Source organism: Poecilia formosa, unplaced genomic scaffold, assembly GCF_000485575.1.
Source record: "Poecilia formosa unplaced genomic scaffold, Poecilia_formosa-5.1.2 Scaffold260, whole genome shotgun sequence".
Taxonomy (NCBI): domain Eukaryota; kingdom Metazoa; phylum Chordata; class Actinopteri; order Cyprinodontiformes; family Poeciliidae; genus Poecilia; species Poecilia formosa.
Genome location: NW_006800199.1, coordinates 298,660 through 314,807, shown reverse-complemented (window position 1 = coordinate 314,807; position 16,148 = coordinate 298,660). Strand labels below are relative to the sequence as shown.

At 40.0% G+C, this 16,148-nt stretch overlaps 1 protein-coding gene across 4 annotated transcripts; it reads right to left on the bottom strand.

Moving 5' to 3' along the window:
• Positions 1-263: 263 nt before the first annotated feature.
• Positions 264-15,534, bottom strand: LOC103150686 (protein polybromo-1-like). Of its 4 annotated transcripts, XM_007570396.2 has the most exons (31): positions 15,428-15,526; positions 15,033-15,288; positions 11,438-11,488; positions 11,111-11,208; positions 10,877-11,024; positions 10,651-10,800; positions 10,169-10,285; positions 10,009-10,077; positions 9,767-9,865; positions 9,597-9,682; positions 9,422-9,507; positions 9,089-9,305; positions 8,651-8,792; positions 8,113-8,207; positions 7,744-8,023; positions 7,464-7,569; positions 6,721-7,360; positions 6,429-6,640; positions 6,151-6,330; positions 5,335-5,492; positions 4,989-5,240; positions 4,764-4,909; positions 4,242-4,399; positions 3,958-4,141; positions 3,449-3,650; positions 3,153-3,354; positions 2,829-2,981; positions 2,290-2,439; positions 1,823-1,875; positions 894-1,104; positions 264-673 (listed from the first exon to the last, which is right to left on the bottom strand). In XM_007570396.2, the coding sequence occupies exons 3-31, from the start codon at positions 11,477-11,479 to the stop codon at positions 510-512; spliced, it is 4,800 nt and encodes a 1,599-aa protein (XP_007570458.1). In that variant the 5' UTR covers positions 11,480-11,488; positions 15,033-15,288; positions 15,428-15,526; the 3' UTR covers positions 264-509. The 4 variants fall into 4 exon arrangements, with proteins under 4 accessions (XP_007570458.1, XP_007570460.1, XP_016536359.1 ...); XM_007570398.2 differs by lacking the exon at positions 15,033-15,288 and having other exon boundaries at positions 15,428-15,534; XM_016680872.1 differs by lacking the exons at positions 15,033-15,288; positions 15,428-15,526 and having other exon boundaries at positions 510-673; positions 11,342-11,479.
• Between the last annotated feature and the right edge of the window lie 614 nt (positions 15,535-16,148).

Sequence of the window (16,148 nt, the reverse complement as noted above, 5' to 3'; positions counted from 1 at the left end):
TAATTTGATGATTTAAAAGTGTCTAATCACACCTAGGTTGTGATGCAGTAAGCCCAGTAAAAAAGTATTTTGACCTTTATAGCCTGAAACTACCCTAATACACAAAATATCCACATAAAAAAAAAATCATTCATGTAAAAGAGATAAAAAATAAAGCTGACTTGGTCACAGACATCAATACTGATAATTATGTTAATTATGTTAGCAAAAATAATAGTACTTGTATTATTTAATTTACTAGTGTTGTAAATTAAAACCCAGTCTGGACTCCTCACATTTTTATTGTGAAATTATGACATGATAACCTTCATCACAGATGAACAGTATTCATGATATACTTTGAATGAAATGAAATACAAAATGAAAAACAACAAAGCAGCTTCAACACAGAAGGCATACGTTATGAACACAAACATTACATTTTTTTATAACAACATAAAGACCTTTAGTGAGCTTAAACCTCCTTCTGTTACACAATTTTAGGAACAGAGGCTCACAACATCCACATGCTACTGGTTGTGCATCTGACGGATGTTAAGGGTGTCGCGCATCATCAGGTCACGAAGCCGCCAAAGTGCATCTGCCATGGTCTTGTGCGCCCCCTTGCTCTTCAACCAGTGGGACGGTAGTCTGCTTTCTTGCTCTTTTGTCAGGCGCACGTCTTGTTTTTTTACTTAAAACACAGGAAAAGCATGGAAGAGGAAAACAGAAATTACTTTACCGACCCATCACAAAATATGAAAAAGAAATATTAATCCAATTAGAGGTCAAACATTCAAAATCCAAATTTTTATATGTGTGCAGTGTGTACAGGAAGGGATCACATGAAGGCTTTCGCCATCACTACTAAATGTATTTTTAAACATCGACCATCAACATCTTTTAAAAAGTACCTGTGAGAGCGTGGTCCCATTTGCTGACAGTGGAAGATTCTGCATTGAGACCCTCGATGTATTTGAGGTAGGCCTCTGAGTGCAGCAGCCGCTGAGATTTGGCAGGGGGAGACACAAACACTGGAGTGGAGGGCTGGTGGAGAGCTGGTTGGCCCGGATGGCTTTGTCCTGGGTATGGAGGCGGAGCCTGCTGTCCAGAGCCCAAACCCACCTAATGAAAACAAATGAAGCATACGCACTGTGCCTTCCAAAAACACTCATATTCCTTGAATGTGAATAATACGTTTTGTTACATCACAACCACAAACCTCAATGCATTTTACTGGGTTTTTATGAGACAGAAAAACACATAATTATAAAGTGGAAGCAAAGGAGTACTTGGTTTTCAATATTTTCTTATAAATAAAATTCTGGAAATTAAAGCTGCACAACATATTGATTCACAATCTTCTAGGTTTGCAGTATTACTCTTGTAAAGAACTGCTTGGATGCTATATTTAGTTGGATATTTCAAGTCATATTGCGCATGCCTATACTATATGTGGCCAGTTGGATGGTCTGTAACTGTGTAACTACCTCTGATGTACATTTTAGTGGCTAAGATGCTAAAGTTCACAGAATATAGTGGGGAATTTGCAATGAAGAAATGAGTCAAAACAATGTTTGTTCATTTTAAGTGATACAGTCATCGCAATATTCAGCCACGGGTTCGAAACTACATGTTTTCCTGATGTCATAAAAAGGATGGAACCTATCAAAAATACATGACACTAACAACTTATGAAATGAAACATGAAAGTATCTTTGTAAGCCATAAAATATGAAATGCACAATACTCTATTAAAAGCAGATGTACACCAGATCAACAGGCTTTAAAAAAATTGTTTTTTATTGGTTTTCAATCGCTTCAACAGAGCCAAAATGATTACCTGCGATCCATGCATGTTTCCTGCCGCTGATCCAATTCCCAGGCCGTTCACACCTGTGAGGATATTCAACACCATAATCATGATCACACATTGGAGGATGCCTATTATTTCCAATATCAATTCAAAACACATTATAAATGAACTGCGATTGTTCTGATTTGACTTAAAACACAGGAATTATAATTATATAACATCTTGTTGCAGAAATGTGCTACACACATAAACTTGACCTCATAAGAAGTGATCTTTGGCAGGTGCACATTTTGGTTGTCCAGCTAAAACTGTTTGTTTTTACCTAAAATAAATAAATAAATGCTGAATAACGACCCAACCTCAAAATGAGGCCGACAAGTCACCAAAGAGGGAATCTCAGCCTAGTGACACAGGTAGCCCCTCCAGCGAGTCAGATTGGTAGACAGGAAGCAACTGCGTGGCAAATGGAGGGGTGGCTATGACGGCACTCTTACCGAAGAACGGCATTCCACGGAACCCAGGCATAGCGGGCAGGAGACGTTGGGGAAAGACAGGCATCCCCATGTGGTGTGGCGGTATACCAGCCAAATTAACCATGCCTTCAACATGGTCCATCTTAGCTGTCCTATATACACCCATCACACCTTCTCAGGAGGGGACAGTGCCAACACAAGACAACAACATGCATCAGTCAAACATGCACTCACTACCAAGCATGCATTAACAAGCTGATAAGCTGTCAACTTGGTGATCAAGCTGTAATGACAACAAAGTGCAAACAGAAAAGGAAAACTATGTGAAGCACATGCATTACAATGAAGCCAGGTTGACACATAATGAATATTATGTATGTTACCACTTGTAGGTTCCTATGAATGAAGTGGTAAAATGCAGGAGCCAATGTAAAATTAAACCACAACGCACTGACATGAGGTGGTAAAGTCACAAACAAGCAGGAGACGTTAGCAGTTTAGCTTCTCATTCCCGTCTTTCAGGGGACAGTGGGCATCCATCTGCATCCATGAGGGGTTACCTGACACAGGCGTCATGCTGGGATTTAGTATCCCCATGGGGGTTGGGGCAGGCACTACCCCCATCAGGGCCCCTACTGGGGTACCTGCTCGTGGGGACGTCTGATGATGGCCCCTCTCGCGCTCCTGTTGTTCGGCGACTTTAGCTGCTCGCTCTGCAGAACAAAGAGGTTAAAGGTTCAAAGTCAATGCAAAAAATGAGTGCAGCACCCTGCAAATGTACTCACAGCAATACATTGAAGTTTTCAGTACTAATTTGACAAAATGTGAAAAGGTTTAACGCCCATGAATGCATCTGCAAAATGCCCAAAATGAATAATCTATACCTTCATACTCTGCTTTCCTGGAGCTGTCCAGGTTCCTCCACTCTGTGCCAACAAGACGGCTCAAATCCCCAAAGGAGAAATCCGGGTGCTGAGCTTTGATGACCGCTCGCATCTCGCTACTGAACAGGATGTAGCCACTCATGTTGATTTTCCGCTTCGAAGCTTCTTTCTTTGCAAGCCCCTTCATGGATTTAGGAGTCGACTGTAACCAGACATGCAAATGCAAGATCTGACAATGTGCACGTTTTGAAAGACAAGCAATCAACCACTATTCAATCAAATACAGTCTTCCTGACCTGTGGAGGGGTGTATGACATCATGTCCATGTCACTGTTCATGGAGGATTGCATCTGAGGAAGGGAATGATCCCCCAGCTCCCCATCATCATCCCCAAGATCTTCCAGCTCTTCATCAGTCATATCAGCAAACTTGGCTTCAAGTTCCTCAATTTTCCTGTCCAGCAGAGGAGATGGTTCTTTCTGGGGAACTATCAGCTTCCTGACAACGGAAAACGAACAAAACTCACTTCATCACTCTGACACACGTTTCATAACTCGCTTTTCCTTTTTCAATCTTATCATTTGTTTAAAATGAGAGTACACATCTACAAGTTTTGTCTTCATAAACAAAGAGAATAAAGACAAATAACACCAAACACATAAAGAAAAATTGGTGCCACCTTGGTTGTAAAGCTGGATCTAACGGTTCTGGACAGCAGTTTCACACTTACTTGTCATTAAGTAAACATCTTGTCACTTCTTCCTGCCTGAAACATCAATTTAAATACTTAATAGCAGCTCTTTACCTGAAATAGTAGATTTCATCTTCTACCACCTTCCCAGAGAGGGAAAAACGCTTAAGACCCTTGAACTTCTTCATTTGCTTTTCACTCTCGATATAGCGACTCTCGCAGAGAAGAACGTTTTCTTCAGGCACTTCAGTGGGCCGACAGGACAAGTATTCTTTGAATGATGCCACAACGCACTTCCCTGTGCAATCAAAAGTTATTTAACGGCTCTGATCATCTTTGCTTCATTGGCTGTAGGACATTACATGTTGATTTGAATTCCTTGCACATTAAAAGGGTACCTATGATGCAGGTCATGGGACAAGCCTCCTCCAAGTTGCTTAAGAACATTTCCTTCTTGTAGAACATCTTAGTCGGTTCGTGCTCCGTCTCTTCAGGATGGATAAAGATGGGGCCAAAGAAGTAGCCTGCTTCATCTCGCATCCACATTTTCTCAATTCTGGAAATAAAAAAAAAGAGACCTTCAGAGACCTTTCTGTCAGATGGCTTCTTTATAAAGCATTTTTTGATTCTACAAGTATGGGCAATAATCAGGTTAATTGCTGTCAATTCCTCATACCAAGGAGACCGAGTAGATTTTCACAAAGGGACAGATTGTTTTTGGTAGCTTTTATTCTTTATAAATATATGAAAACAGCATTTTCTATTTGCTAAGATTACCTTCCTTTAACAGAGCAAAAACTTTTTTTGCGGCACCGTGCTTCTCAGCAATTAGCGACAACTGAACCTTTTTAACTATAAAGCGTACTCTGGCTTTGCCGACAGAGAAATGTCATCCTTATTTTCAAATTATTTTACTCTACCTGCCCACTCGGTGGCGCACCAGCCCATGAGAAGCAATGTACACACAGTCTCCCACTTTCAGCCACAGGTTGTTGTAACAGAGTTGCTCGTAGTACTGACAGCCGGGTTCTCCGTTGGTCACATCCAGTGGAACATCCTCCCTCTCCTGTGAACATTAAATGGTCCTGATGTAAAAAAAAAAATAAACCGATCGTTTTCACCTGAACTACAAAGCCGCTACTTACTTTGTCTATAATACCATCAGTCGTTTTGCTTTCATCTACAACCTCTGGTGGCTTGTCATCTTGTTTGGTGACAAACATAGAAGCGACTCGGACCACCGGCAGGGGGACGTCTCTGGGAACAAATCGAACCGAGCTGAGGGGCATGGCCCACATCTTGATCTTTTTAAAGGACTTCGACTTGGCCGAGTAGCGAGACTCGCAGACGTAGACATCCTCCTGCCTGAATCCTTCTGGGGAAAGCTTGAAGTACTCCTTTAATCACAAGCATGTTCAGTGAAAACTCAAAAAGACAAAAAAAATTCTCAACAACATTAATTAAATGCAGATTGACACAGCAAACATATACCTTCACAAACATGACCACGCACTTCCCCAGAATTTTGCTGATAGGAGCTTTGTTGTAATAATCGCTCTTGAAGACTTCTTTCTCCAAGAATTTTCTTGTTGCTAGATGAAATGTTTCGTTTGGCCTGTAGAACCAGCAGCCGTACAGCCACTTCTCCCCTGTGTGTTTCAGAGGTTGGAGAGAGAGGCCTGGATCAGCTTTAAACATGTTAAAACAAGGATTTCAGATGCAGTGCATCTCTACATTGCCAAAGATATTAAGATAAAGAAACTCCACTCAAAATTATAGATTTTAATTTTGAGCTTTTCCCACACCTCGCAGCCAGTACAGCTTCAACTCTTCAGGGAAGGCTTTCCACAATGTTAAGAAATGTGTTTATAGGAATTTTTGAAATTCAGAAGTGTATTTTCGGGAAATTTGAAAAATTCCCCAAAACATGTGATATGCTTATCAATCTTTTCTTGCTTACATTTGCTTTCACTTTTTTTTTTTTAACGAATCCCTAAAGATTGAGAGACCAATGTTAAGTAGTGAGAACATATTTTTCAAATTTAACAAGCTGGAATCCTAAGAACAAGCAGAGTTTGAATCAATGCATGAAATTTTACACTATGTCAAGTATTTTATTCAGGCAGTCTTTTGTAACTGTGATTTTGCAAGGGTTGATATTGCAATGATAATTGCAATTTAAAATAATATTTTACACCGTATTGCCAATACTTTTCACAATACAGTGAAAAAGCAAGGGAAAAACAACAAAAAAACCCAGATAACATTAAGATTAGCTTTTATGTTTTATAATATGATGAGACTTGCCTGTATCATCTTCCCAAAGGCGTTCAATGTAAATGATATGAGGCTGGAGGTTAGGCTCTGCAGGCTCCACATAAACATAGTCTCCCACGTGGTACATGCTGTCCTTGAAGCTGCAGTCCTGACTGTACGTACGCTGAACCTGCCACGAGCCTCCAACAGTGCCCTCTCTCTTCTCTGCCTCTGCGAAAAAGAAAAAAGAAAGTTTTCATTAAAACAGCAAAACGTCCTTAAAGTTTTCATAGTGATACTGAAGAACCGGATGATGTTTCAGTGCATACCCCTTTTCTCCTCTTCTCTCTTAATTTTGTCCTCCTCAATCTCTTTGGGAAGCTTTTCCTTCTTTTCCTTTTCCACATCGCTGTGCAAGTGCTTCGAAGTGTAGCTGAGGGCAGGGGACATTAGGATCTCTCCGTTTTTACACAGCTCATCTCTGATGCGAATGAAAAACTGCTGCAGCTCCACTGCATCCTCAAAGATTTCTGAGTCAGTCCTGTAATGAATGCACGGTATAAAACCAGCTTTGGGTTTTCCTTTAAAACACAAATTAGTGGACTTGCAACAATACCTGACCTATTTAATCGTCTGGCCTTTTCCAGAACTTCAAACATGTGGTCCTGAAACACATCCAGCCTCTTGTAGCGGCCCCTCTCCACATTTTTCCTGACAATATCGAAATTGAGCGCCGGCTTCTCTGGGTTGGTGGGATCTGCAGCAGGGATCTCTGCGAGAGAATCGCTGTAGCAACGCCCTTCGTCGTCTTGGTGACCGAGCACAGATACGAAGAGACTCCGGATGAGTTCCTGGATGAGGCGGGGCACGTCGGGAACGTGATTGTCCTCTCCTCCTTCCAGTTCCCGCCTCGTCTCCAACAGCACCTTGTGCAGCAGCAGAGCGTCGCGGTAAATCAAAGACTCGGGCTCGTTGTAAGTGCACGCATTGTTGAACATGAGCACCAGGTCTTCGACCAGGGCGTCCACGTCCTGGTACTTGTTAGCCAGCATGTGGCTCTTGATCTTCTCCATGTCTACAGGCTTCTTGATGGCGATGTAGTAATCGGGCAGCTCGGCACGAGATGGAAGCCGCAGGAAGATCGTGCTGAGGCGACGGCCTCGCTTATCCGTATAGTTCTTTACGGCTTCATAAAGCTCATTCAGTTTCTGCTGCAAGGGTGTCAGGTACTTGGACTTTTTCAGAGAGAGGCTGTTCTTTCCTGGAATAAAAAAAAAAAAAAAAAAAAGAGCAGATGGGTGTGAATATTTATTCAAATGTAAAATTAATGGATTACTTCATACCAAAAAGACTGAAAGACATACTTATTTTTAACTTTGGAGACATAACATCATCGTCATCAGTTGCTGGCCCAAGATCTCTGCGTCTGTCTTCCATGATCTTCTCAAGAATGTCTGCGTCATTGTAGACCTACACAAACAACAGAGAAAGGAGTCTGTGGTGTGGATTGCACTTTAGTGGTATTTTTTTAATTATGCTGATGAGAACAGGAAAAAAAAATGAGCTCCGTGTTTTGGCATTTTTAAAAATAAGAACCAACTAGAACTACTGAAAGAGAAACAATGGTTACAAGCTAAATGTTACCTGGGAGCCTTCTTCATTGTAATGCCTGGCATTGCGGAACATCAGCTTCATATCCTCCACCATCGCATCCTCAGTCATGTACTTGTCTGAGCGGATGTTGTAGTCGATGGTCCTGAGGTCCATTGGTTCCAGGATAACTTTGTAGTAATCAGGGTAGTCCTTCTTAGACGGCTTCACCATGAAGAGGTCACAGAGTCTCCGGCCGGTCCCGGCCTCTCTGGCTTCAGTAACAGAGGCCAGGAGGGCTTTCATTCGATTTTTCTTTGTGTTTTTCTTGTGGCTGCAAACCGAAAAAGGCAGCAGTGAGGAACAAAGGTCAGTTCCACAAAAAATAGGTGCAGGGTTGAATGTTTTAGAGCCAAAGTGTACCTTTTTCTTTTCGTGCTGCTGGTGTCGGACGTGGCCGAGGAGAGCATGCTGTCGCCGTCATCATCTGTTCTCTGCAAAAGCTCCTTTCTCTTCATCTAGTGAGGAAACATATTGAGATATACTGACTTGTAAAAAAAATACTCATGCTCTTTGAACCTTTTCACATTTTGTCACATTACAACCTCAAATTTCATTGCCATTTATTGGGGTTTGATAAGACAGACAACGTATTTGTGAAGCGGAAGGAAAACAATAATGTTTCTAATCAATTTTTTTGACGAGACACATTGCAAAAGGTCACTGAAAGACTGTCCGAGCGTTCCTGCTGCCGGCCTCAGCACGTTTTCTAGGGAAACCCTGGACAAGTTCAAGGGATATTAATGCTATACTGATTGAATTCATTTGATACAAAACCTTTTTGAAACAAAACATAGCTAATACATCTGAAAATGCAGATCATTCTAAAGCATTTGAGACGATGTTCCTGCTGAGCCAGCACATCTGAATGAAAACCACGAGCAACAAAAGCTGAACTGACCTGCTGGATGTGCTGAAGCTTGAGCGCACGTTTGTAGATGGAGGAGTGGGGAACGTTGTAGCGTTTGGCATTCTCAAACATCAGCGTCAGATCGGAGTCAATATGCTCAACACTCTCGTATTCATTGTTCTTCATCTTGTTTCTGCAAAAGAAATATGGGCACCGACATATGGGCAAAGAAATACTGTAGTGTATGTGGTGACAAAGAAATATAGAAGACAAAATATTTGTTGCACAAACTACAAAACAGTGGGAAGGGTAACGTCTAGGTATATAAATATTTTTCTACAGTCTTATCTTCTTTCTCTACACTTATTCAGATCCAGGAAATACGGTGGTCAAATTGAAGACTTTTCCAGGCTGTGTCAAGCCCATTTCCGTGACATGCGTGTACAGACACGCAGACATGAAAACAGATCGGTATCAGTTTTGTCATACTTGATCTGATGCAGGCAGAGCGGCTGACTGATCTGCTGGTAATAATCGGGGTAGTCTTTCCTAGAGGGCAGCTGCAGGAAGGGCTCAGAGATCAGCTGGCCCTGACTGTTCCTGGCTCCCCGAACAGCTTCGTAAAGCTGGAAGATGGGGTTGCTCATGTCAATGTTCGATGTCATACTCTCTGCTTCAGATTCACCCTCATCATAGTGGACAGTCCCTGATAGATGTAGGAAGACAACAAAATATATGTCAATTACAATGATTATCACGCTGCTCAATACTGAACACCAGTGTGTAGTAGCATCACGTCGATCTGATCAGATAAATAGATACCAGAAAGTATACCCTCCTCATCACTTTCATACTGAAGAGCCATAGTGATAGCTGAGAGCCGGTCTCCCTGGACGGACCTTTTATTTCTAACAAAGAAAGAAAAAAATATAATAAACCGATGAACTCAATTAAGAACGTAACACCAACATGATTTCAAGAGTTGATACTTTACTACCTGATGCGAATACTGGACTTGATTGGCTCTCCATGTTCCATCTCGGACTTCTTTTGTGCAAAAACCTTTTTAATAGTGTTAGCATCCTGCATCCCAAAAGCAGATCACAGCTGGTTATGTCAAATGCCAGCAGCAACATGCTACGTTCACGTTACAGGTTAAAGACTTGCCTTGAAAACCTGCGAACCGGGCTCGTTGTAGGTTTTGGCGTTCTTCACCAGCAGGTCTACATCTTTAGCCATGGCGCTGACACATCGATAATTGCCCAGCTAAGATAAATATTAGATATGATTTTGTTGTCGTTAGTTGATAAATAAGGTAAAGTAAAAATAAAATAAAGTAAAAATAAAATAAAAGTAAGACATCAAATAAAACACATAACACTGAAATTATTAGATCTCTATAAGTGTACCTGGATTTTCTGAGCGATGAGTTTCAGATCTATTGGTTCTTTAATTACAGCATAGTAATCTGGATATTGCTAAATAGAAAAGAGAGAACAGCAAATCAAACCAAATTTAGACATGTCAATGCCTTCTTCCTGTCAAAAACGTTTGTTTTTTTTCTTATACCATTTTGGACGGAAGCTTCTGGAAGAGCTCACTGACCAGGCGACCACTTGGCTCAGTGTAGGACACAACAGCGTCGAGGAGCTGCTCCAGAACTTCTTTCAAACAAGCTGACGCACTCTGATTACAACAATTAAGCCCAGAAAATAAAAAACAAAATACAGTTAGGAAACATATAGATGACAAAACAGTACTACCACTTTGACATTTCCATATTTTGTCATGTCAAAAAACACAAGCTTTAATGATTTGTTTTGTTTTTTTGTTTTTTTTGGTGTACTGCGTGATGTGAAGACTTGCTTCCTGATCAATGAAGCGAAAGTATTTGAGTCTCACTCCCAGGCTGCTTTCTGCCTCCTGTGGCATGACTTACCTAAAAGGCACTCGTGTTTTTTCTCACTCATAGGACCATCTTGATAATTAGTGAGTTGCACATACACCTGTTTAAAAAGATATATGGTAATAATCAGATCCGTAAGTGTCACCTCATCTTCAGTGGAACCTCCGGGGTTTTCTTGAGCATTGTATCCATCGTCATCGTCATCGTCATATTCCCCCCTTTGAATAAACTCATTCTTCGTCCGGAGGTAGACGTCCCACAGCTTGCAGGCTGCTCTGTACTCAGGACTGTCCGACTGTTTTCATTAAAAGAGAATTTAGTTTCGCAGTTCTGCCCACTATTAGTAATAGTAGCTTTGTGGGAGTTCACACCTTATAATAAGTCTTTGCATTGTTGAACAGAAGCTGGAAGTCACTGGTTAGCTGATCGACATCGTCATACTCCTCCATCTTTAATTTCTGCTGGATCTTCATCATGTCAATGGGCTGAGACACCACATGGTAGTAGTCTGGCTGATTCCTGAGTCAAAAAGGTAACATTAGCTCTATCCAGTGTTCTTACCTACATTACACTGTAAAAGTTTTAATAGGTAACTTCGTCCTCACCTTCGTTTGGGTGCTCTGATGAACAACTCACACAGCATCCGGCCGTGGTCGTCCTTGTAATCTCTGATTGTGTTGTACAGCTCATGGCACACAGCAATCTGGAAAGTCAACATTTAAAACACTGAAAATTATCAGCACCCTTCACCATTATAACCCTCCTTCCTTAAATCTGTGTTGTACAACAATTTTCAAAGTTCAAAGAAAAACAGCGACTGAAATGTGTAAAATTACAGGATCCACAGTCGGAATGTTTGAGGTCCTTCTCCTCTTTCTCCCAATTGAAGACACTAACGAAGTCTGGCTATCGTCAAAATCTCCTCCACTCACACTGCTAGAAGGGGACGTCGCCCGTCTCCTTTTCAAGGCCATGACGAAGCCCTGAGAACACAAGGGTCAGTCAAGTAACAAATAGGCACAAAATCCTCTCTGAAATCAAACTATTGACAACGTTTTTAGGCTTAAAGGACAACTACTTTGTCACGCGGGGTCAAGTGGCTTTTTTCTTAATCCATTATTAGAAAAATGTACGGTAGGTTGTGTTTACTCATATGACCTTTGTCTGACCTTTAAGTTTATTTGGAAATCTCAAACATTTTGGTTTGATAAAAAGGCATTAACAGAAAAAAATCCATAAGATGGCAGATACTTTTTCACACCACTTTTTCATTCACTGGGGTCTCCTGTAGAATCACAGAATAAAAGACAGAAATGTTCTTTAAAATGCACTTTCAAGAAGTCAATAGTAATTTCTTTAAGTTTCAAACACCATTTTTGGGGCTTGTTTAAAGGCCTTTCAAAGTTTTCTTTTTTACTTTGGTTTCTTTTTCCACTCATTTTCAGTCCAATGTGTAATAAAGGTTTTATGTCCTTTCTAAATATGGAAACTGTTTAACAAAGAGCCAATTTAAATTGGATCTCAAGGAACTGTGTTACAAACTGCCAGTCTCAAACATACAAGGCTCCAAAGAAAACATTTGAAAGACTGCAAGAAAAAAAAATGGGAGAAATAATCATTAAGTCTCCTTAAACAAAATCACAGGAAAGTCTTTGTTACCCTTTTCATATTAATCAGCAGACAGTTTTTTTTCTCAAATGCAACATAAGCTATGATTGAAGAGATGAATATTTTCAAAATGAATATGCTGGAAAGCAACAGGGTTACCTGCAACAATTAGTCAGTAACAATGACCCTTAAAAAAGGAAAGCAGAAGATCTTTTGGTGGTAGAAAATGTTTTATTAGAAATGAAACTTCAAACCATTTTTTATGAAAATGCAATGGATGCAAGCTGACAAGCACGGCCAGAGGAAAGATGATGCATACATGCAAAAGAGCTCCCACATTCATTTGTACATGTTCCACAACATCAAGCAAAAAAAAAAAAAAAAACTCAACATCTGGTTTCTTTATATGGGAAGTGTGTGGAAGTTGAAAAAAATATTGCAGTGACAATAAAAAGCAACATTAACCATAACTCAGCTGTGTACAAGAATGATAAATTCAGAGTTGACAGTAACCGTTTTCTGCAGATCTCAAAACCTTAAAACCTGAGATCAAATTACAAACAATCACAAGAATAAATTTCATTGAAACAAATCAGCCCAAATCAAAACTACATCACTTGATGATTTTGGACACAACAGTGAAGTTAAAAAGAAAAGGAGTGAGCTCATCCAACGTTTTTATCACAAGAATTCAGAGGAGAACACAATGGTTATTTAGTAAATTAGTATTATGGCAATTAAAATATCAGTTGTGGACATCAAAGGCTTTGAAAGTCTGCACCATCAGTCAAACTTATTATGGGCATTCATGGCACTTGAAATGCAATATCTGACTAAAAACAGCACACACTCGGAAACTGCGATGAGGATTGCAATTCAATATATTATGCTGCTTTAGTTCAAAACTTAAGAAAAGTTTGACAATATTCAAACCAACTCAGTAGGTCTGAATATTGTGAAGAGGTAAAATATTTGTTATTCTTTTTTGTTGTTTTGTTTTTTATAAAGCTAAACTTTTGTTTTATTGATTCATTAAATACAAAGCGAAAAAGACTATTTCTTGTAATTTGATGATTATGGCTTACTGACAATAGGAACCCAAAATTCAATCTCTGAAAATTAGAATGCTACAGAAGATCAGTAAAGCAAGAGAGAGATTTTCAACAGAAATGTCAGCCTTCTGAAAAGTATGTGCATTTTTTTATGCAGTCTATAATTGAGTGCATAGATCACATCCAATGCAGGATGTCTGTGATCAGTCTGTGATTCTGCTGAGGTGAAACAGAAGTCCATGTTGCTTTGATGGTCATCTGCATCGCTTGTTTTGCTGTCTCTCATCTTCTTCTTAACAATACTACTCCATGGATTCTCTGTTGGGTTTTGATTGGCCGGTGTCCTGCCCAATCAAATGCAGGAACACCATGGTTGTGGTATCAACATTTAGTTCCTTTGTCAGAGCAGACCGTTGCCAAGTGCTTCTTGAAAATAAAATCAACATCTTCATTTAGCTTCTCAGCAGAAGGACGCATGAAGTGCTCCGACATTTTCTCTTCAATGGCTGCATTGACTGTGGACTTCAGCAAACACAGTGGTCTAACACCAGCAGATGACACTGCATCTCAAATCATGACTGACTGATTACACTTCAACCAATGATGATTTTGTACCTCTCCATCCTTCCTCCAGACAATGGGATCTTGATTTCAAATGAAAGTAAAGAATGGCTTTTGTTTGACAATCTTCTCAAGGTTGCGGTTGTCCTTGTTACACATTTTTTCTACCACACTATTTCTTTCCACTAAACTTTCTGTGAATATGCTTGGATATAACACTATGTGAACAACCAGCTTCTTTAGCAACGTTCTCTATGACTCATCCTCCTTGAGGAAGATGTCTTCTGTACCTCTCTCAATGATCAGGAAACCTTTGCTGGAGTTTTGAGTTAATTAGCCGATTAGAATATGACACTATATGTCCAATATTTAACTTTTTCATCCATCCATTCGTTCATTCTCTTGGGCGAGAGTTGGGGTGCACAAGTCAACAATCCATCACAGGGCAACATGGAGAGAGACAGGACAAACAAGCAAGCACGTACGTACGTACGTACACACTCACACCTGAAGATAATTTAGAGAGACCGATGAACTATCATGTGTTTGTACTGTGGCAAGGAGCCAGAGCACCTGAAGAAAACTCACATATGCACAGGGAAAACATGCAAACTCCATGCAGAAAGACCCTGGACTGGGATTCGAACCCAAGACCTTCTTGCTGAGCAAACGTAGATTTTTTTCCCCCCATAATATTCTCATTTTATGAGACACTGAATTTTGGGTTTTCAAGTCATAATCATCAAAATTACAAGAAATAAAGGCATGAAATATATCACTCTATTTTAATAAATCTACATAAGATATAAACGTCTCTATTTGAAATGGTCGACAAAAACATATTGAGCTTTTTCCACAGTTCTCAATTTTTTTATGTGCTTACATACTGGCTAGGGCAAGTGAAGACAAAGGGGTACCAACAATTGTGCCAAAGGAAATTTTGTTAAAAACACTTTTTTACCAATAAATGTACCGTATTCAAAAAGTTTGACTTTTTCAAAAATTGTCTCTGTCAGATTATGCTGCTGTGCTTTTTTTTTTTTCCCCCACATCTTTCCCAGGGTCGATGACACCTTTGTCTGCATCTGCAAACAGCCTATTAATATTACATGCACAAGGCCATAAAGCACATTTATATCTAGTAAAAACTACCATTACCCAATACAGGCTAGAAATGTACACGCTTGTTAAAATACGTTATACGATGTCAATTAGACATATTACTGTAATTCTTAATGAGCTCTTCTGTCCTTAATTTCAAAAGAAAAGTGAGACTATCACCATTTAAAATTCAGTTTAAATTCACCTTAAATGACCGACTACAGCAGTGATGTCTGAGGTCTGTCTCCAGGTAACAGCCCCCCCTCCATCCTATAATGTCACGTAGCAGCTGGCTGTGGTCCAGAGTGCCCACATCAGCAGACAGCTAACCCACTGAGCAGCAACAGCAGGAGCAGCTGTCCGCCAAGTGTCACTCAGCGTGGACAGGTACAGACCTCCAGACAGCTAACGTTAGCTACAATCAACGGCTGGCCTGAAATATCAAACACTTTAGACAAAGGCTGCAGTTAGAACGAGTAACGTTTTAAATAGTTAAAAAAAAAAAAGAGAGAGAGAGAGAGAGAGCTGCCATTAGATGATATCGACGACACATAGCGGAAAATCATTCCGCATAACCCCCTGACATGCCTGCGTCCTTACCTTAGGTGGGCACGGTAGCAAGACCCACAGAATCCTAAACTGCTCGAAAGCCAATCACCTATCGATTTTAGACGGGCAGTGAGACCTGTGAAGCTAACGGCTATTCTATTCTCGCTTCCGTCGACATACTTTCAAAATAAAACGATTCAAATACATTATGAGGGTTTATCCTAATATTTATCGTCTTACACTTGAAGAACGTCTAAAAGGTCCTACACGATTTAATTACATATATATTACAAAACATATCTGTGGTAAGTCGAAAATAAAAAAAAATATGAAATAAGTTGTCACGTTACTGATAACACTATATTCAACTGACTTCCGGTTAGTTCAACTTTTTCGATCGCCATTAAAATCGCCATTAAAATCTATTCGGTTTACATAGATTGTATCTATCTGCGCCTTTGTTGTTTGTCTCATTAATAACTTGCAGCAAAAGCACAGTGACTTTTTGTAAAGAAAAGAACTGTCTTCTTTTCCATCTTGTACTTGTGGGGTGCATCGAAGTTGTCTTATAAAAAAATTCTTCTCCTGTCTGAGCAGTAAATTTCTCTTACTACTTTTTCTCCATATTTAGTCGTCTAATATTGCTTCCTGTTTAGAAACTCCGACACCTCCATCCTTCCTTTTGGGCTATAGTCTCAGCAGTACTTGAACACTGATTGATGGGCAACAAGGGTTAAACCTGTATAATATTATCAAGTGCAGTGGAGTGAAG

Excerpts from the sequence above, each read along its gene's own strand:
- LOC103150686 (XM_016680872.1), bottom strand. The coding sequence starts at position 11,479 with ATGGCCTTGAAAAGGAGACGGGCGACGTCCCCTTCTAGCAGTGTGAGT. Across the intron at positions 10,286-10,650 it reads GAGGTTCCACTGAAGATGAG|AGTGCGTCAGCTTGTTTGAA; the intron begins GTGACACTTACG and ends TGTTGTAATCAG. Across the intron at positions 2,982-3,152 it reads CAGGAAAGCAGAGTATGAAG|AGCGAGCAGCTAAAGTCGCC; the intron begins GTATAGATTATT and ends TTTGTTCTGCAG.